This window comes from Mastomys coucha, unplaced genomic scaffold, assembly GCF_008632895.1.
Source record: "Mastomys coucha isolate ucsf_1 unplaced genomic scaffold, UCSF_Mcou_1 pScaffold21, whole genome shotgun sequence".
NCBI lineage: Eukaryota > Metazoa > Chordata > Mammalia > Rodentia > Muridae > Mastomys > Mastomys coucha.
Window position 1 is genome coordinate 138,218,385 of NW_022196904.1, and position 18,907 is coordinate 138,237,291.

At 52.6% G+C, this 18,907-nt stretch overlaps 3 protein-coding genes and 1 long non-coding RNA gene across 7 annotated transcripts in view; 1 reads left to right on the forward strand and 3 right to left on the reverse strand.

Moving 5' to 3' along the window:
• Kcnk4 (potassium two pore domain channel subfamily K member 4) overlaps nt 1-1,591 on the reverse strand; it is an 8,179-nt gene extending 6,588 nt beyond the window's left edge. Inside the window, exons 1-2 of the mRNA XM_031384716.1 lie at nt 1,498-1,591; nt 264-523 (exon numbers count right to left, since the gene is read on the reverse strand). Of these exons, the coding sequence (XP_031240576.1) occupies nt 264-523; nt 1,498-1,558 (321 nt within the window). The 5' untranslated portion in view covers nt 1,559-1,591. The remainder of the gene's footprint in view (nt 1-263; nt 524-1,497) is intronic.
• A 3,689-nt stretch (nt 1,592-5,280) lies between these two features.
• On the reverse strand, nt 5,281-9,118 carry Gpr137 (G protein-coupled receptor 137). Its single transcript, XM_031389485.1, has 8 exons — nt 8,381-9,118; nt 7,769-8,235; nt 7,639-7,688; nt 6,783-7,008; nt 6,516-6,665; nt 6,274-6,402; nt 6,020-6,138; nt 5,281-5,750 (listed from the first exon to the last, which is right to left on the reverse strand). Exons 2-8 carry the CDS (start codon nt 8,123-8,125, stop codon nt 5,591-5,593), a joined length of 1,191 nt encoding a protein of 396 aa, XP_031245345.1. The 5' UTR covers nt 8,126-8,235; nt 8,381-9,118; the 3' UTR covers nt 5,281-5,590.
• Nucleotides 8,804-18,802, forward strand: Bad (BCL2 associated agonist of cell death). 4 transcript variants are annotated; one of them, XM_031389488.1, is made up of 4 exons: nt 8,804-8,902; nt 10,163-10,342; nt 17,553-17,743; nt 18,310-18,802. In XM_031389488.1, the coding sequence occupies exons 2-4, from the start codon at nt 10,171-10,173 to the stop codon at nt 18,433-18,435; spliced, it is 489 nt and encodes a 162-aa protein (XP_031245348.1). In that variant the 5' UTR covers nt 8,804-8,902; nt 10,163-10,170; the 3' UTR covers nt 18,436-18,802. The 4 variants fall into 4 exon arrangements, with proteins under 4 accessions (XP_031245348.1, XP_031245346.1, XP_031245350.1 ...); XM_031389486.1 differs by lacking the exon at nt 8,804-8,902 and adding an exon at nt 8,924-9,730; XM_031389490.1 differs by lacking the exon at nt 8,804-8,902 and adding an exon at nt 8,930-9,480.
• LOC116103470 lies at nt 14,078-17,554 on the reverse strand. The gene is made up of 2 exons (XR_004123479.1): nt 17,105-17,554; nt 14,078-16,557 (listed from the first exon to the last, which is right to left on the reverse strand). It is a non-coding gene; the product is annotated as an uncharacterized LOC116103470 (long non-coding RNA).
• Nucleotides 18,803-18,907: the final 105 nt, after the last annotated feature.

Genomic DNA, 18,907 nt, shown 5'->3' on the forward strand with positions numbered 1-18,907 from the left:
GAGCTAAGGATGGTGGAGCTTGCAAATACAACATCCCATGTGCTCCACCCATTCACTCCATTCAGTTATTTGTTCATTCTTCCTCCTTTCCACCATTACCCAGGGGCACAGCCTAGTGCTAGCAAAGACAAGCAACAACAACATGGCCAGCATACTAAAAACAAACACTTGGACCCCAGCTCCTGCCCAGCACTCCCAGAGGTACATGTCTGGAAGTAGCGCCCTGAGCAGGAGCCCACTGCTAACCAACTCTGCCAACCCACCTTGATGAATTCCTCCAGGCTCTTCTGGCTCACACACGGATGGTCCTTCAGAAACTGGTCTCGGCCATCCTCCAGATTCTTCTGAACCTGCTGCTCATGAGGCTGCTCCAGAGCCTGGAACACTAGAGCCCCAGAGACCAAGTAAAGCAGCACCAGCGCCAACAGGGCCAGGAGTGTGGTGCCCCGCATGGCCCTTCCAGAGGCAGGTCCAGCTCCACTTCCTGCTTGGGAGGGAGGAGGCTCCTGGGGAGCAGTGGTCACTGCAGGCCAAACCAAGGGTTATGGGGTCAAGGAGAGGTTTGACACCCACACCCTCCTTCTCTGTCTTGGACTCCCCAAAGTTTTTGAGCCCCTAGCTTTATTATCCATAGGTGTAACCCCCACATATCCTCTGGTGCCAGGTACTAACACCTCCAGCCTCCTTCTTACCTCCGGAGCCTAGCCATCAGGAGAGTAGGGTAAGGAAGGAGACACTGAGCCAGGCAGAGTGAGTGAGAAAATGGGGGGACTCCTGAGGCATAAGGGAGCCTGCCTTGGAGAAGACCAAGGGAAGACTAGGGAGTTCCAGGGGAAATCGGAAGAGGCTGGAGCCCACAGAACTGGAGACAGGAATAGCAAGTCCATACTTGGCTCTCCTAGTGCGGCTGTGTCAGCCTCCTCAGATGCATCTGTCCCCTCCTGCCTCGAAGCCTAGCAGGGATCAACGGGGATCTTCCAGGGTCCCCATCCGCCCGCTGGGCTTTCGAGGAACCCCGAGGCGGATCTGGCTGCAGGGTAGAGGCAAGGCCCAGAGCCAAGGAAAGGAAAAGTGGGCACAAAGTTCCCAGAAGAAGCAAGGCATAGGGTGGGAAGGGCAGCACGGATACAGCAGCCCACGGGACAGCTGTCACCTAGGGGGCAGCGGGAGATGCAGGCGCACACAGGCATATATATATATACACACAGCCTGTTACATTTGCCACAAAGATCTTTGAGCCACATTCCATTCTGCAGCTCTAGCGGCGCGCTGCCCAGGCTGCAGGCATAGCACTGCACCACGCTCCGGTAGACCCTGGCACAACTGACCACCATGGGCGTGCCCGCAGGAGGACCGAGCTACCCTAGAGGTCCTTGCGCACGAATGCGCGCGCGCGCGCACGCACACACACACACACACACACACACACACACACACCGGACCCGCGTGACACTGAACGACAGCCACTTGCTCCCACCACCTTCCCCACGTCCTTACGCCGACGCCTCAGAGCGTGACCGGCGACGGGACGCACGGTCATACCACTCGAGGAAGGCATCCATGCGCGGGAGGTGTCCCACCCCGCCGGTTGCCTCCCAGCTCCCAGGACCTGAGATCCAGTCCACGTTCCCGCGCCTGCTCTGCACTTACTGTCTGCACACTCTGTGGCTGCGGCTTTGGCTGCGACCTGGTCTCCCGCGCCGCCTCAAACGGGTATGGGCTGGGCCACGGAGGTGACAAGAAGCAGCCCAGAGACCGAGCGTGCGGCCGTCTGACTGGGACCCCTCTCCTCCCGCCCTCAAAAGCCCCCTCCTTGGGAGCTTAACTCTACCAGAGCTGCGTCTCCCTACGTGCCGCACCCTCGCCACCAGCTCTCGCCACCAACCGCCTTGCACCCAGCCCTTTACCTGCACCTGCAGCCTCTGGGCTCCCCAGTCCTGTCTTGTCCAGGCCAGTGAGCAGCAGAAGAGCCAGAGAGGGGTTGTCGTGGAGTCCAACTTTCTAGGCTGGGATCGGGGGCCCCAGCGCTGCCCTAACCTGGACATCAGCTGGCCCGGGGCTCAGGACAGCTGCCACATTTATCTCCTGGAATCTTCTACGTCTATTACTGGACTGGGAAGAGCCTTCATTTCTCCGCCCATGAGGAAAGTCTGGCCCTTGGGCTCCGCACTTATGAGGGAAAGAGGCCCTCAGGGAGATGAGGGTATGTGGGAGTGGAAGGCGGTAGCTCTCTTTGAGGCCACATGGATTTAACCAGTTGAATGGGTTGGGTCCCAGTTCTGGGAAGTCACTAATGGAGCAGCTCTTGCTCCACAGGCTGCATCCCCATCTCTGATCCTCCAGGCCCTAGAGTCAGCCCCCCACTCCCGGAAGGGCATCTGCTGCCTGACAATTCCAGCAGAAAGAGTGCTAGCATTTTCTGAACAGCTGAGGCTGGGTCCTGTCCTGTCTCTATCCTTCTCTGTTCATGTTCATTTCTTTACTGATCTCCACAGTCTCTCCTCTAGCTTTCTGAGACCCCATGCTTCTGTGGTCAGTACTTTTGTTGTTGTTTTGTTTTGAGACGGTTTCTCTGTGTACTCCTGTCTGTCTTGTAGACTAGGGAGGTCTCAAATTCAGAGATCCACCTGCCTTTGCCTCCAGAGTGCTGGGATTAAAGGTATGCCCTTCCATCACTCGGTTTTGTGGTAATGCTCGGTACGTTTAAGCCTAAAGTGACCACACAGATGATTGGGGGTCAGAGCAGGTTAGCAAATTCTCTAGTTCCCACTTACAATAAAAGGGTGATTACTTAACTCTGGAAGCTAATTTTGAGTATTTAAGAAGTCAGTATTTGGGGGCTAGAGAGATGGCTCAGCCTTTGAGAGCACTGGCTCTCTTTCCAGAAGACCCAAGTTCAGTTTCCAGAACCCACAATTGTCTGGGACACCCTCACACAAACATACATGTAGGCAAACCACCAATGCCTGTGTACACATACAAAGCCAGTGGTTTTTTGTTTTGTTCTCTTTCTCTTTTTCCTTTGTTGTTGTTGTTTTTGTTTTTGTAGCCTTGGCTGTCCTGGAACTTGCTCTCTAGTCCATGCTGGCCTCAAACTCACAAAGATCCACCTTTTTCTGCCCCTCAAATGCTGAATTAAAGGCATGAACCACCACTGCCCAGCTGAGGTCAGTGTTTATAAATGCTTAAAGCCTAGCACACAGAATTAAGTGCCCTATAAATGTTAGCAATTTTGCTTCCAACCAAAAGTGATTGTCCAGCTTACTGCTGAAGTCTGAGCCTCTGCTGTCCTCTCTGGAGACCTTGTAGATCTGTATCCAGGATAGTCCTTAAGAAAGAATTTCAAGGCAGACTTATTGCCAGGCTGAGATCTCAAAAGAACTGGAATCACCAGGTTTATAGCCAGGAGTCACAGACTCTGACAATCAATCCTGAGCCACAGGGCAGATCTGTCAGGATATCAGGAACACAGGGAGATGACTAAACCTTTGGGGAGTGTAACAGGAGCTGACTCAGCATGCAAGTAGCCAGGAGATCAGGGTAAACCCATACCCAGGCAAGGAGATGGAGGCTGTGCCACACAAGCACCCCCTTTTGTAGATCCTCCATAAACTGAACATCTGTTTTTTGGTTTTTGTTTTTGTTTTTGTTTTTGTTTTTTATTTTTGAGACAGGGTTTCTCTGTATAGCCCTGGCTGTCCTGGAACTTACTCTGTAGACCAGGCTGTCCTCGAACTCAGAAATCCGCCTGCCTCTGCCTCCCAAGCGCTGGCATTAAAGGCGTGCGCTACCACCGCCCAGCTTAAACTGAACATCTGAAGACCATATTAGAGGTGGTGACAGAAACCAGGCCTCAGATCAGTGAGATGGCTCAGTGCTTTGTAGGGATGCTTGTCACCAAGTCTGAAATTCCAAGTTTGTTTCCTGGAACCCACATGGGTTTTTCTGACTCTATACCTGTGGTGTGTGTGTGTGTGTATGTGTGTGTGTCCACACACAAGTACATGCACTGTACACACACATACACTAGGCCTCCACAAAACTAACTTAATCCATTAGAGGACAAGATGCCTACCAGGCTGTGAAGATGGCATAGTGGTTAAGCGCACTTGCTGTTCCTCCTCCAAAAGACCTAAGTTCAGTTTCTTCCAAAGGCAGCTAATAACCTCTAACTCTAGCTCCTGGGGATCCAATGCCCTCTTCTGGCCTCTTTGGGCACTACACACAGGTACAGGTGCAGACACACCTATACACAAATAAAAATAATCTTAAGAAAAAAATGATGCCAAACTGGGCCAATGAGATGGCCCAACAGGTAAAGGCCTTTGCCACCTGGCCTGATTATATAAGTTCTACCTCGCCAATCCATATGAAGGAGTGAACCAACTTGTAAGCTGTCATCTGACCTCTACATATGTGAGCACCAAATGCTTGTCCATACATACTCAAAAATATACAAATAAATGCATGTCATTAAAAAAATTAGCTGAGTGTGGTAGCACACATGACTATTCCAGAGCTCAAGAGGCAGAGATAGGTGGATCTTTGTGAATTCAAGGCCAGCCTGGTCTAGAGAGAGTTCCAGAACAGCCAAAGCTACATAGAGAACCCGTCTTGGAAAAACAGAAACAACAAAGGATGTTGAAGGGCAGATGAGATGGCCTAGTGGGCCAAGGCACTTGCTACCAAGCCTCTACACCTGAGTTTGATCTATAGGACCCAGGACAGAAGGAGAGTATTGCCTCTACAATACATGAGTTCACACATACACACACAATAAATAAATGTAATACAAAAATTTAAGGATGCCTAAATACAGATAATTACAGTGCCGTATGGTCCCGAGAAGGGTTATGGTTCTCTGCACAACCAGTAAAGTTTCATGGAGATTGATTCCCTGGCCCCTCCCAGAGAGATTCAGCTCATGGCCTTGGACATTCCTGGAAGGTACTCAACAGTTAAGCCACACCCCCAGCTTGTGGAAGTGATTTTTCAACCAGGACAAACCTCTAGCTTCAGTTATCTGAGCTGAGGCTAAGGCAGGAGGATCATCTGAACCCAGGAATTTCAGGCCCGGTTGGGCATCACAGAGAAGGCTATTCTGAACCAGTAAAGTTTTAAGAACAGAGGCACATGCAGTGCCCCTGCTGCTTAGTGCTCACGTGCTTCACCAAAGGTGAATGGCACCGCCCAGCCGAGCAACCCAAGTCAAGGGCCAGCGTTGGATCATCCTGATGCCCAATAGGTCAAGGTAAGAAGGAGCAAAACTCAGACAAGTGATAGGAAGGAGGACGGGGCACAGCCTCTGTTTATTGAGTGGTAGGCACAGGAGAGGTAGCCGGCTCCAGTGTGGAAGCAGAGGTGGCAGGTCATGCCAGGGCACTGTGAGCATCTGGTATCCTGGGACCTTGTTCCCATTTTAGGGGGATGGCACAAGCTCACTACAATAGGATCAGCAAGGAGCCCACCAGAGGAGAGAAGCAGCCACATTCCCCTGGCATCCTGGGCAAGCAGCAGCAGATGTACTTGGCACAGGGGCCAGGGGTCAGGGGAGCTGGGGCCAGGGTATTCTAAGGGGAGTAAAAGGAGATCACGTCTGTGGTGTGGAATAGAGGCTGTGGTGGTGGCTACCAGGTCCTGGCACCTGGGAGAAGAGCAGAGGAGTGGTCCTCGTCTGGCTGGCCCCTCCCCAGCCTGGCTCACGCCCGATGGCACCATACCAACTGCCAGAGCCCAGGCTGCCGGACATGCTGCAGGCAGAGAAGCAAGGTGAGTCCCAGGCAGTACCCAGGGCCACATTCTTGAAATGGGAGAGAGGCTGAGAAACAGAGAGCCCTAGGTCAAAGGGCAATCTGCTTTTTTTTTGGGGGGGGGGTTTTGAGGGCAAACTGGTTTTGGGGGCAGGGGTGGGGTGAGCACTGGAAACCCAGAGGGATTCCACTCAGAACAGATTGGTCCCCATAGCTTCCCGGAGCCAGGCAGGATCCCAAGGTACTTCCAGCAGGGTTGAGGCTCCTACCTGGTGCTCTCACTCCGGCTATGCTCCCAGGAGTAGCCCTCATCCTCACAGTGGCCAGCCCGGTCAAAAAAATAGGATCGGGAGCCAAAAACCTGCCCATTGAGGATTCGACTGGTGCTCTGTAAGGTATGGGGGAAGAAGTCCATACTATGGATATTGTTTTCTAATGCCATAACTGTCCCAGGACCCCAGACCAGAATTCCCAGGGTCCAGAACCTCTATACTGGACCAAGAGGCGTTGGGGGGGGGCCTACCAGATCCTGTGGGGGCCGGTGTACCCGGAAGAAGCCCACCAGCAATGTGGTGGGCAGCAATTCCCAAATGAAGAGGATGAGGCCAAACACCAGGTAGCCTTTGTTCCCTAGGTCATTCACCAAATCTGCCTGGGGAAAAACAAGAGACTGAGGACACCACAGAGGATGCTGGCAGAGCCCTGGCCAGCTGGAGGCTAGATATTATAGTTCCTAAAGAAGGGACAAACATGACCAATGCCTACCTGGTCAGATACGTTGTACCAGTCGTAATCGAAGGCATCTAGCCGGCTCCGAGGGGCCAAAGCCAGAGCTGCCAGGTTGTAACAGGCCCGGCTGGCATAGAGTAGGACCATGGCACCCCCTATAGCAGCTGCCTGACACACACTGGTCCCCTGGCAGAAATGACAATAGAGGATCTTCAGGGAGAGGAGACTCCTACCTTCCTTTACATCCTAAAGAACTCTGTCTAAGGAGCTCCAAGGATACTCCACCAAGCTTGGTGGCCCTACCTTGGCCTCTAAGTAGATGCTGGTGGAAGGGGCTCGACGGGCCACTAGGCAGAGGCAGGCAGCAAGCGAGAGGGCACAGATGACGAAGAGAGAGTCGCTCACCAGGACACGTACCAGCAGAAGGACCCAGGGCTGTGCCTGGCGCTGGCGAGACAGCACTGCACACAGTACATTCACCAGCAAAAAGAGCAGTGAAGCACCCACGAAGGCCCCTCGGACAGCCAGCCTGCGGCCCACAGCAAAGTCAGCCCCAGACCGTACATCTCCTTGGCCCTTACCAACAACCCTGACTCCTCAGGAGACCCCAGGGTCAATTAGAACTCAGGTGGTCAAATCCAAACTCTGCTCATCTAGTTTTGCATGAGGAAACTGAGGCTCAGAGAGGGGAGGAGATTGAAAGCTATGGCATCATAGGAGCACCAGGTCAAACATCTGGACAGGAGTGCTGGAGGGGCCTCATTTCAGCTGTGTGACCTTGAACGTGTTGCTTTGTCTAACTGGGCCTCAGTTTCTTCATCTCTCAAATGAGGATACGGATAGCACCTCAGGTGAGATGTGCAAAGACGCTTGCGAAACATCTTTATAAACTGGAAGGCACTGTGTAAGGATGGGTGTTGCAGCCAAGGTCACTAAAAGTGCAGCAAGACTTCATGCATCCCATGGATTGGAGCCTCCATCTTTCTCCACTACAGATGAGGTTGATGTTCTCTCTCCCCTGACACTAGCATGGTAGTCTGTACCGGGTGCTTTATGCTCTTCAAGCTCTATCACAAATATTTCTGAGGTTCGTCTTGTCTCAGCCCTGCTGGGTAGGCTTCCTCCCTGCCACTGACCCATTAACATCTCCAGTACTTACAAGCCTCGGCTCATCTCTGGCCGACGCTTCGCCTTGGCCTTGAACACCACCTGGGAGCAGAGATACCCATCACTCCTTTGGCCCCTTGGGATTGCCCTCCTACTCCCACCACACCAGTTCCCGTGGTTACCTGCGCAAAGTAGAGGTTCATAAGCGTCAGTGTGAAGAACTGCAGGCAGACAGGGCAGCAATAGAGAAGCCAAAAAGGCAAGGGCCCCAGGCGGTTGGCCCTGGGGGTATCTCGGAAGTAGAAGGAGAAGAGTGTGGTCCGCAGGGCTGCCCAGAGCAGACAGAGCGCCAGGAATACCGTCTGATAGCTTAGGCGCTTGTGCCCATACAGAAGCACCAGCCAGAGCTGGGCATAGACAGAGAAGAAGAGCAGAGCGTACAGGGCAGTATAGGCAGCGGTCAGCCCCAGGGTCACTGTAGGTGGCAGTGCAGGTACCAGCCCAGCTGCAGGCACCAAACCAGACAGGTTACTCTCCATGTCAAGGAGGGAGGCCTGAAACCCGTTGACAGAGATAGGGGACTGGCCAGAAGCCAGGGAAATAAATACGGAGGGGTGGGAACTGCAATGGGTGGTGAGACCTGGGAACTCTGGAAAAAAAAAAAAAGAAGTTGGGGCTGTCAGGCCTTTCCTCCTCAGTAGAGACGGGGGTGGGGGTGGGGGTGGGCACGGGTAACCTGGGCCCTGGGCCTTGTCCCCGTCACTCTGGAGTGTATAAAGGGTAGTCTTTCATACCCAGGGCAAATGAAATGGGGGTTGGGGTGTCCCTCCCTGGGCCAGCCCCAGAGCCAAGATGCGAGGATGCAGTGGCACAGAGTCCCTGGCCTTGGTCGCTCGTGTCCGGCTGGCAGGAGGGGGAGAGCCGGCCGATGCCCGTCAGCTTAGGGCAGCGGCCGCTGCGGGGGCGCCCACCGCCCCGCTCTCCCCCTCCCCAAGCTTGGTTCCTCTTTCCCCTCCAATAATCCGGATTGGGAGGCTTCTTCCTCTGTCCTCAAGATTCCAGACGTGTTCCCCCCACCGCGTCCACCCTCAGCCCTGGTGAATAAGAGGAAGTCGATGTCAGGTTCTCAGGCCGCCGCGGGGTAAGCGGGATCCGGTCGCCGGGACACCGGGCTCCAGCTCCCCGGCTCCCGCTGCTCCGCCCCACTCCTGCGCCTGCGCGAGCGTCCGTTCACTACGTAAACTGCGTAGCGGCCGGCAGGGACTCCGAAGCCATGCGCCGCGCCCGGCGTACATCTCTTCGAGAATCGGCGTAAGGTGCGCTGCCGGCGGGTGTCCCGGGTTACGGATGGCGGCGGGCGGCCGAGAGTAGAGCAGGCCGCACACAGCAAGCACCTGGGTTACTAGAGCCATGGGCCGCCAGCTCTTAATGTTTGGAGACTACCATTTCCCACGCTTAAGTCCCCAAACCCACATCGCGATCGGCTTGCCCTTATGGGGGCGGCAACGACTTCCCCGCACAGGGTCGCTGAAGGAAACTTCCGCCCACAACCAAGATGGTACCTGGGCCCCGCCCCCTTGCTTCTGTCCGCAGGCTCGGCGCTCCGGCCTGGGGCAGCTTACGCACACCTATCCTAGTAGCAGAGCCCCCTAGAGCTCCACGGCTCGCCGTCCTGGGCTCCCCTGTCCCTTCTCCCGCACCCGGGCGGCCATCCTGTCGGAAAGGAGCTCCCGAGATGGCGCGGGGACTTGTCCCCAAGACGGGCAGTGCAAGGCCTCCACGATCGGGAAGAAGGAGCTGGTCTTCTCATCCCGGTCACTCGGTCCAGGGGGAGCAATAACCATTGCAACGATCATTGCATCCGACGGCCGGGCTTCAGTGAACCGCTCTATAAGTAATCACTAAGCTGTTTACAGAGTTTTCACCAGCTCCCCAGGGAGTTGTCATTAGCCCCATTTTACTGGAGGGAATTCGGGCTCAGAAGGGCTGGAGGACTTAACAGCCGAAGCAGGCCTCCAGGATCCAAATGGGAACCCCAAAGCAGCCTTCGCTGGCTCCTGCACACGCCCTAGGCTTGAGGAAGTCCGATTCCGGAATCCGGAGCCTGGGGAGCGACGCGGGAGGAAGGCGGTGGAGACCAGCAGGTCGGCGCAGGGGTGGGACCTGGCTTGGGGTGGCCCCGCCTCCAGGCCGACCCGGGATTTACTTCGAGAACTGATTGGGTCAGATCTGTGACAGTTCTCGTCGCCCAGGAAACTAGGGCCGGGCGCCCTTAGAACTGGAGGGAGGAGGCAGGCCCCGCTTAGGGGCCTCGAGATCGGGCTTGGGGTGAGACCTATCCGCGGTCCTAACGGGCAGGGGGAGCGCACTAGGGTCTGGAGCGCACAGGGCTCTGAAGGGAGATTTAGGATTCCGGCGACAGCTAGGCCAGACTCAGCAGACAGATGAGGGATTGGGAAGATTTGGGGAGTTGGGCTACGTTGGTGGGAGAGGGAGACAGGACTACCTCTCCCCTGCTTCTCATAAACACTGTTTGCCTAGCTGTGTACTGAGTACTTCCTACCTTGTCTCTACAGCCCAGAGTATGTTCCAGATCCCAGAGTTTGAGCCGAGTGAGCAGGAAGACGCTAGGACTACAGATAGGGGCCTGGGCCCTAGCCTCACTGAGGACCAGCCAGGTTCCTACCTGGCCCCAGGTCTCCTGGGGAGCATCGTTCATCAGCAGGAACGGGCAGCCAACAACAGTCATCATGGAGGTAGGTTCCTCACTGCCATGATCTGCCTGCCCCCTGACATTGCCCCTTACATTCCTGTTGCAGCCATACTTCCTGAAGACTCTTGGGAAGCCCTAGATAGCTCTGATCATCAGATTGCCTCTTCTACAAACCAGCTATCGCCGGGCTAATTCACAGGGATGTGTGGTATGCCCTTACTGATTAAGCTGATTTACTGAATGCTCTGAACAGACTCCCTTAATATGTCCCCAAGATAGACATCAGTGGGAGCTAAGCAGAGGCCCAAGGAAGCAACTTTCCTTTTTTTTTTAAATTTACGTATTTACTTTCTGTATGTGAGATCAGAGGGTCAGGAGTTCAAGGCTAGCCTCAACTGTATAGTTTCATCTGTATGAGACAGTAGCTGTCTTCAGACACACTGAATCCCATTAACGATGGTTGTGAGCCACCATGTGGTTGCTGGGAATTGAACTCAAGACCTTTGGAAGAGCAGTCAGTGCTCTTAACCCCTGAGCCATCTCTGCAGCCCAAGAAGTGACTTTCCTAAGGTATTGTTGGAAGACTCCTCAGTGCCAGGAATAGGGCCTTCCAGTGGCCAGTAGGTTCTTTCTTACTCCATGGCTCACCTACAGCAGGACTATTCTTGCCCAGATGGGACAGGCAGGTGACCCTAAGTGACAAACAAGAGCCTTGTGAAATTGGAAAGTGTGAGTGAGTACCAAGATGGAAGGAGAGGCACTGAAGATACTGGTTATACTCCTCACCTCCCATTGTTGATCCTGTACAGCCACAGAAATCTGAGCTCAACCAGGTCTGTCACTGGCTCCATAGAGCTTAACTTAGCCCTACCCCTTCATGTGTCCCTGGACTGCCTCAAACTTCTGTACAGTTGAGACTAGCTTTGAACTCCTGATCCTCTGATCTCTACCTACCAAGTACTAAAATCCCAGGCTACCATGCTTGGCATTCCACCTTCTTTTTTAAAATCCTTTTTTTTTTAAAAAAAGATTTATTTATTTCTTATATGTAAGTACATGATAGCTGTCTTTAGATACCCCAGAAGAGGGCATCAGATCTCATTATGGATGGTTGTGAGCCACCATGTGGTTGCTGGGATTTGAACTCAGGACCTTAGGAAGAGCAGTCAGTTCTCTTACCCACTGAGCCATCTCGCCAGCCCTCCACCTTCTTTTTTAAAGTAAGTGTATATGTATGCCCATGTAAAATATGCATGTGCAAGTGTATGTGCCTTAGAGTCCAGGAGAGGGTGTTGGACCCCTAAAACTGGAGTTACAGGTAGTTGTGAGCTGCCCCACATGGTTGCTGGGAACTGAACTCACATCCTATGAAAGAGCAGTAAATGCTCTGAACCACTGAGCCATTTTTCCAGTCCCCTATCCCTTCTTTTAACCTTCAAGTTTCCTTCTCTTTTTTATTATTATTTTTTATTATTATTTATTGTTTGTTTTTTCAAGACAGGGTTACTCTGTATAGCCTTAGCTGTCCTGGAATTTGTTCAACCAGGCTGGCTTCAAACTCAAGAGATCTGCCTCTGCCTCCCAAGTGCTGGGATTAAATTAATTAGTTAATTTATTTATTTACTTAATGTGAGAACACTGTTGCTGTCTTCAGACACACCAGAAGAAGGCATAGGATCCCATTACAGATGGTTGTGAGCCACCATGTGGTTACTGGGAATTGAACTCAGGACTTCTGGAAAAGCAGTCAGTGCTCTTAACTGCTGAGCTATCTCTCCAGTCCCATCTCTCCATGGTGGAATTCTTAATTTCCGGGACTCACCTTGGGGCCCAGGAAGCCCAGGAAGGCCTCATTCTGCTTCAGCCTCACCATGAGCTCCATGTACCCTGTGCAGCTGCCAATCTGCAGAGGCAGCTGTGGCAGGTCCACCTGGGAGGGCAGCTCTTCAGAGTACAGGCAGACCCCACTCAGCTGCTTGAGCTTGTGCATGAAGGCAGGCGGCTGGTGCACGTCCACAGGTGGGGCCTGGCTGAGGTCCCGCACCGCTTTGTCACAGTGCTCCAGTCTGGAGAGCGAAGGGCCTGGCCTTGTCCAGACAACCCTAGGCTAGAAGCCCACTCTTTAGAGCTGTCCTAGCAACATGGGACTGAGGAACCTGGCTTCCATCTTGTGGTTATGGGGTAAGCTGTTCCAGCCCCAAGAAGAGGAGCTACCTTGAGTATTACGAGGTGCTCCAACAGGAAGGAGGTGGCAATTGGCAGGCACGTGCTAGGACAAAGTGATAGGGTCTGCCATGAGAGACTGGGAGGAAGGGCAAGCCTGAGTCTGGAGGTGGGGGAGGAACGCTGACAGGCTTTGAAAACAGCTTTAGGGAGCACAGGCCTGCTGCTGCAAGGAGCACAGAGGCTCAACCCGGCTCCACCACGAAGGAGAGCTGCTGTCAATGAGGACTCCAGGGGGAATAGCCATGGGGAAGGCAGCTGAATGCCCTCTTGACTTCCCTACCTTCCCATGCTAGGCAGAGTCACTCCCTGGGCCAATGTGGGGTGTGTGTGTGTGGAGGGGGCTTCATAAACATTGGTCTTAAAAGCAGAACTGGGTATGGTAGTATATGCCTCTAATCTCAGCAGCACCAAGCACTGATGAGTTTGGGGATGGCTTGGGCTACTTAGACTCTGTCTCAGCAAAGCAAAAGCAGCACAAGTGAGATTTGCAAGTGTCAGACCTGCCAGAGCTGTGGACCTTTCAGTCACCTCTGTGTGCAGAGTCAGCTCACCCTGGCCCTACCTCTCCTGACTTCCTGCACCAGGGTCCGCTGAGCTGTTAGCATCCCTAAGGCAGGGACTGCAACCCACCGACTGCACTGTAGGAAGGGAGGGGGAGGACAAAAAATGGGAGAAGCAGCCAGTTCTGGTCTCAGGGCCAGACTGCAGCAGCTGAGGAGGGCCTTTTAACTGCAGATTGAGAGGTTAAGTGCTTCTGCCTTAATTTCCTAATCTGTAAAATGGGAATAGAACTGGTCCTGCTTCTCAGGGCTCCAGTAACTGCTTTGATACTGCCTGGCACAGAGGAGGCATCATGGAGGCCCTATGCCCGATTACCACCCTAGTTGTGGATATCATTGTTGTTGTTGAATTGGCTCATTCTCTGCAGACCTGAGGTTCCTTCAGTAGTAAGGGAAATTTATGCAGTGCCTTAAACATCCAGTGTTCTTGTATGGCAAATATGAGGTATAGGTTAGACTCAGGATAGAAGTGACTTGAAGGTATACAGATAGACAACAGGGAGCCATTGAAGGTTAAGAAAGACATAGTTGGGTTTTAGAACAGGGATTTAGACATGGGCTAAATCCTTGTGCTTGTGCACAACCCCTGAGCTAGGAATATTTTTGTTGTTGTGTTTTGAGGTTTTAAGATCCAGGCCCAGGGCCTCCAGCTTACACTCTCTCACTGAACCACATCTCTGGCCTTTGTTACATTTGGTGAGACAAAATCTCACTGTGTTGCCCAGGCTGACCTCAAACTCCAGGCTTCTTAAGCAACCATCTGGCCTCAGCAGATAGCAAGTAGCTGGGACTACGGGTTTGTACCAACTTCAGGAATAGTTCTTTCTTTATTTTGATTTTTTTGAGACAGAGTTTCTCTATGTAGCTCAGGTTTTCCAGGAACTAGCTCTGTTGGCCTTGAACTTGAAACTCTCCCACCAAGGGCTTGGATTAAGGGCATGTGCTACCATGCCTAGCTGGGAGCGGGCTTATCTATTGAAGTGGCTGACAAGTCCAGGGAACAAAGTATTTTATTATGACAGGTAAGAACTGTGTGAAAATCACATTTCAGTGTTACTGAGTAAATCGATGGTAAGGTGTTTTCTGGGACATTTTGACTCTGAATCTACCTACCAGCAAGCTGCGCTGTTGTTATAGAGGCCCTGACAGAACATTTGGCCAGAGCAGGGCCAGGTAAGGCCCCAGGCTAGACTCTAAAATGCCTTTCCTCAAGGCTACTGCACAGGTCTGGGCAGGCAGTTGTGGAGACTAGGCAGACAGAGTGGCCTGCCCTGCCTGAGGGCAGAGCCTCACTGCTTGGAAGCGGCTGGGAAACCGCTGTTTTTGTTTTTAGTACTCCTCACCCTGGTCACCATGTTAATTTTTTTTTTTTTTTACAAATTATTTTGTGTGTGTAAAGACATGTATAGAGGTCAGAGGATACTTTTTAGGAGCTGGCTTGGTTCTCTCCTCTTCTACCTTGTGGTCTCAGGAATTGAGGGCTTGGTGGCAGGCACCTTTCCATGGTTTGTCATCCCCTAGGCACTCTGACCAATTTTAATGGAGTATGCTAGGATGCTTCTTCCTCTGTGAATTTGCTGGTTCGGCCACACCTACTTACCCAGAAGCCCTGTGGGTAAGGAGCTTAAAGCTAAAGGTTCATTTCAACCAGCGTCTTCCTGCTTCCCCCACCCCAAGTCTGTCTGAGAGGGTGGCTTATGGGCAGACCTGAGCATCCACCCAGAAGGTAGCCACCCATCCCTTCCCCTGAGGGACTGAGGCAGGTCTAGGCCACACCTTACCCACCCTCTTTGTCCAAAGAGTACACAGAATCTTCAGGTTCTTTCCGGTAAATGCAAAGATAATTTTCAAACTTCCATTAAGGGGCTGGAGATGCAGCTCAGTCTTTGGAATACTGGCCTAGCTTGCCCACAGCCTTGGCTTCTAATCTCAGCACCACGTGAACTGCTGTTGGGGGCAGGGAGCAGAGGGACCAGAAGTGTAAGGTCAGCATTTCTGCCACCTGAGAGAGACCCTTTCTCATCAGCCAGTGCAATTACTCTTGACACGAATGGATGGTGTTTTGTTGCTGAGTGCCTCTAATAATTAACAGTTCTCCATGCCACAGCATGGACTCTTGGCATGGCTGACACTAGTCGGGGCTGGAGAACATGACTCCTCCAAATTGGGCTACCAAGGTGGTTTGAAGGGTGGCTGGGACATGAGAAGAACACAGATCCTGGAGTCAGACTGGTTTGTACCAGTCTTTGTCACTTATTGTGTGACCTTGGATATGGTGTATATGCTGTTTGCCTTAGTTTCCCTCCCTGTAAAATGAGGGACTGCCTCAATAATATGAGTTAAGAACTAAATGAGCCAATCCAAAAGAATCTTCCAGCCTGACCTGGTCAGTGTTCTGATTGGTTGGTTGGTTGTTGGTGAGGTGCTGGGATGGAACCCAGGACCTTGAGCATGCAAAGCAAGGATTTTTGTTTGTTTTGTTTTTTGAGACTGTAACTCTGGCAGTCCTGGAACTCACTCTGTGGACCAGGCTGGCCTTGAACTCAGAGATCCAAGGACCTCCAGAACACTTGGATTAAAGCCGTGTACTACCATGCCTGGTACTAAACAAGGATTTGTTGTTGTTGTTGTTTTGAAACAGGGTTTCTCTGTGTAGCCCTGACTGTCCTGGAACTCACTCTGTAGAGCAGGCTGGCCTCGAACTCAGAAATCTGGGATTAAATTTAATCTGGGATTAAAGGTGCGTGCCACCACCGCCAGGCCTAAACAAGGATTTTTAACATAGCTTATGAAAGCAGATTTGTTCAGGAAGGGGTACAAGTGTCACATGTCCAAGTGCTAGTGAAGGTCGGAGGACAGAGGTGGTTTCTCCCTTACAGGGATTCCAAGGCCCCCCACTCAGCTCCTCAGGTGGTACTGAAAGCTCCTTTACCAGCCCTTGTTTTGCTTCTTCATGAAGGAGAGGCTGAGCTCAGAGCAAGGCCACCTGGAAGACATTCGTCTTGCCACCACCAGCTCAGCACACAAACGCCATGATTCTAGGACTCAGGTTCATTACTCAGTGCAGACTGGCTGCACCACCAGGACACAGCCATGTTCCTTTCGGTGTCCAGCTTCTATGTAAAATGGGGAGAACATCTGCCACACAGGAGCCACGACGAAACCAATGGATGCTCAAAGGGCAGGGTGGAATGGTGACTCTATGAGACAGGCTGTACCCCGGGGACACAAAGACTGAGGTGACAAGGAACTGGGGAAATGGATCCAAGATCACCAAAGGGAACCCACCCAGCTACTGAGTGGTCAGTCCTAGTGGAAGCACTCTGTAGGTGAGCAATGATATTCTGTTCTGGCCAGATGCTTGGAGCAGACCCAGCCCAGGTCGTTCGTGAGGGTCCCCTCCTTACCTCTGCTTTTTATCACGTGCCTGCAGCTGCAATCCTACATCTGAGCTGCAGTCTTGCCAGCTGACCTTTGAGAGAGGGAAGCAAATTTATCAACCCCCGAACCTGAGGGTGATTTTACCTCCTCCCAAGCCTGCAGACACCTGGGTGTGGGCAGCAGGCTGTGGCTAGCTCTGGACTCTGCCCCTGGGAGTGGTTCTGGGTCTTCACTTGTCTGGACAGAGGGGTACAGATTGGAGAAGTCAGGATGGCATATGATACCCAGACCAGAGGAGATCACCCACAATGCTCTTGCAGCTCACAGGACACATCTACACTCCGATACAACCACCACACAGGTGTGTTAGTATGCAGGCAAGGTGAGACTGTTCCTTCATTAAGAAAACTTAAAAGTGAAGGGTGGCTGGGCAAGGCAAGAGCTGCACAGCCTGATGGGCTCTGGGTTCCAAATCCAGGGACTTCTAGCCTCAGGCCTTAACAACCTTGTTAACCTGAGGAAATGTGACCTCTCTGACCACCTGTGTGGCTATTGTGTGCCTGTGTCTTCATAGTCCAGTGTCCGCATCCCACCCCACTCTTTTTTGTGAGACAAGTTCTTCTGTAGTCTAGGCTGACCTTAAACCTTCTGCTTTGACTTCAACCTCCATGCTGGATCTTTTGAAGCAGGTGGTGAGGAGGATAGTTCAGTACATACACACTCCAGTCTCAGAAAAATAAAACGGATGATGACAGTGCTTGACACTGTCTCCCAAAAAAGGCCCAATAGGGAATGCAGAGCGTTGTTTTCCAAGACCCCTGCAAAGACACAGCAAGACACTTCCCTACTTAAGGGTGGCTATTAGACCATGTGATAGTTATATCTTATGTCCCTGTTTTGTGAAAGGCACAGTAAACTGTCCTTTTTTGTACACTAAAGGCTTCTTCATTACAAGGGTTTGTGGAATATTCGATTTCTCACAAAAGCCCTCTGAGTTCTCTGCATTCACAAAGGAGGGACTGGGGCTGTGGAACGGACAATGAAAGGCCAGAGATTCACACCTCTTCCACTCCCTGACCTCTGCAGGCGCTGGGGCTATGGAGACCCGGAGTCGACACAGCTCGTATCCAGCGGGGACCGAGGAGGATGAAGGGATGGAGGAGGAGCTTAGCCCTTTTCGAGGACGCTCGCGTTCGGCTCCCCCCAATCTCTGGGCAGCGCAGCGCTACGGCCGTGAGCTCCGAAGGATGAGCGATGAGTTTGAGGGTTCCTTCAAGGTGAGCGCCAGCGTTGGATGGTTTGGGACCTGAACCTTCAGCCGCCTGCCCCTCCTTTAGTGTAGGGCATGTCGGGAATTCTAGTTTCAGAGCCACCAAATTTCCCCTTTCGTGTTGTAGAGCATGCTGGGACCTGCAGTTCTAATCCTTCCCCTGTCGCAGTGTCCAGTGATTTGCTGGGATTCCCTCCCTCTTCCTGCTTTGTCCAAGGCCCCGCCCCCGGAACATGCCTTCACCTGTTAGGGAGAGCTCTTACAGGCCAGACCGCTATGAGAACAGAAATCTGTAGTGCAGACCAACTTCACGCCAAAGTTCTGAACCGTGAGGTTCATAGAGTACGAGGCTTGCTGGCATCTGAGCCTCTCCCCAACTTTTTAAGCTATTTTAAATCCTTGAGTTCTGCCCCATCCTCTAAACACTAGATCTCTGGCTGTGCAGTTTCATTTAGGATCCCGGCACACGCATCATCCCGTGTCTCTGACTGCCCTGTGCAGAGCAAGCTGGTGATAGGGACCTGATTCGGGACGCCAGAATGAGGCTCACTCTTTCTTCCTCCTTTCCTGAAGGGACTTCCTCGCCCAAAGAGTGCAGGCACTGCAACACAGATGCGACAAAGCGCCAGCTGGACGCGCATTATCCAGTCCTGGTGGGATCGAAACTTGGGCAAAGGAGGCTCCACCCCCTCCCAGTGATGATCTGCTCCACATTCCCGGAACTCGACCAGGTCCTGTCGCCCGCCATATTGGGTGTGGGCGGAAGTCTTTCAAGGCCTTAGGAAAAAAGAGGATCGCTGTGTCCCTTTAACAGGGAGAAGAGCTGACGTACAGCTTGAGTCCCTTTCGGTGCGTGCAATAGTCACGAAGGGGTGGCTCTTGTTTGGAGTTTCAAAGTTTTCCACACACCCCAACCCCTAGGCCTCCGGAAGCGGCCCTTTTCCCTCTCCAGTACTGGACTGCCCTCAGGCGCCTGTGCTAAGTTGCGAGTCTGGGTGCTGTCCTATCATAACTGGGGACCCGAGGTCGTGAGAAACGTGCTTTATAATAAAGCCCGCGCATGTGCCGCCGCGCCTCTGTCCTTCGTTTGGGGTTCCGCAAACCGGATTTCTATCGCTGATAGTTTTAAGAGAGACTCGTTTTACCGGAGGAAGAAACAAGCTCTAAGGAC

Bases quoted from the DNA above. Each gene is read 5' to 3' on its own strand.
- Gpr137 (XM_031389485.1), bottom strand. From the start codon at position 8,125: ATGGAGAGTAACCTGTCTGGTTTGGTGCCTGCAGCTGGGCTGGTACCT. The intron at 6,666-6,782 runs GTAGGGCCACCA...CATTTCTGCCAG, and splicing joins GCATCTACTTAGAGGCCAAG to GGGACCAGTGTGTGTCAGGC. The intron at 6,403-6,515 runs GTAGGCATTGGT...GTTTTTCCCCAG, and splicing joins GGTACAACGTATCTGACCAG to GCAGATTTGGTGAATGACCT.
- Bad (XM_031389486.1), top strand. From the start codon at position 9,613: ATGGGAACCCCAAAGCAGCCTTCGCTGGCTCCTGCACACGCCCTAGGC. The intron at 9,731-10,162 runs GTCGGCGCAGGG...TTGTCTCTACAG, and splicing joins AAGGCGGTGGAGACCAGCAG to CCCAGAGTATGTTCCAGATC. The intron at 10,343-17,552 runs GTAGGTTCCTCA...TGACCTCTGCAG, and splicing joins CAACAACAGTCATCATGGAG to GCGCTGGGGCTATGGAGACC.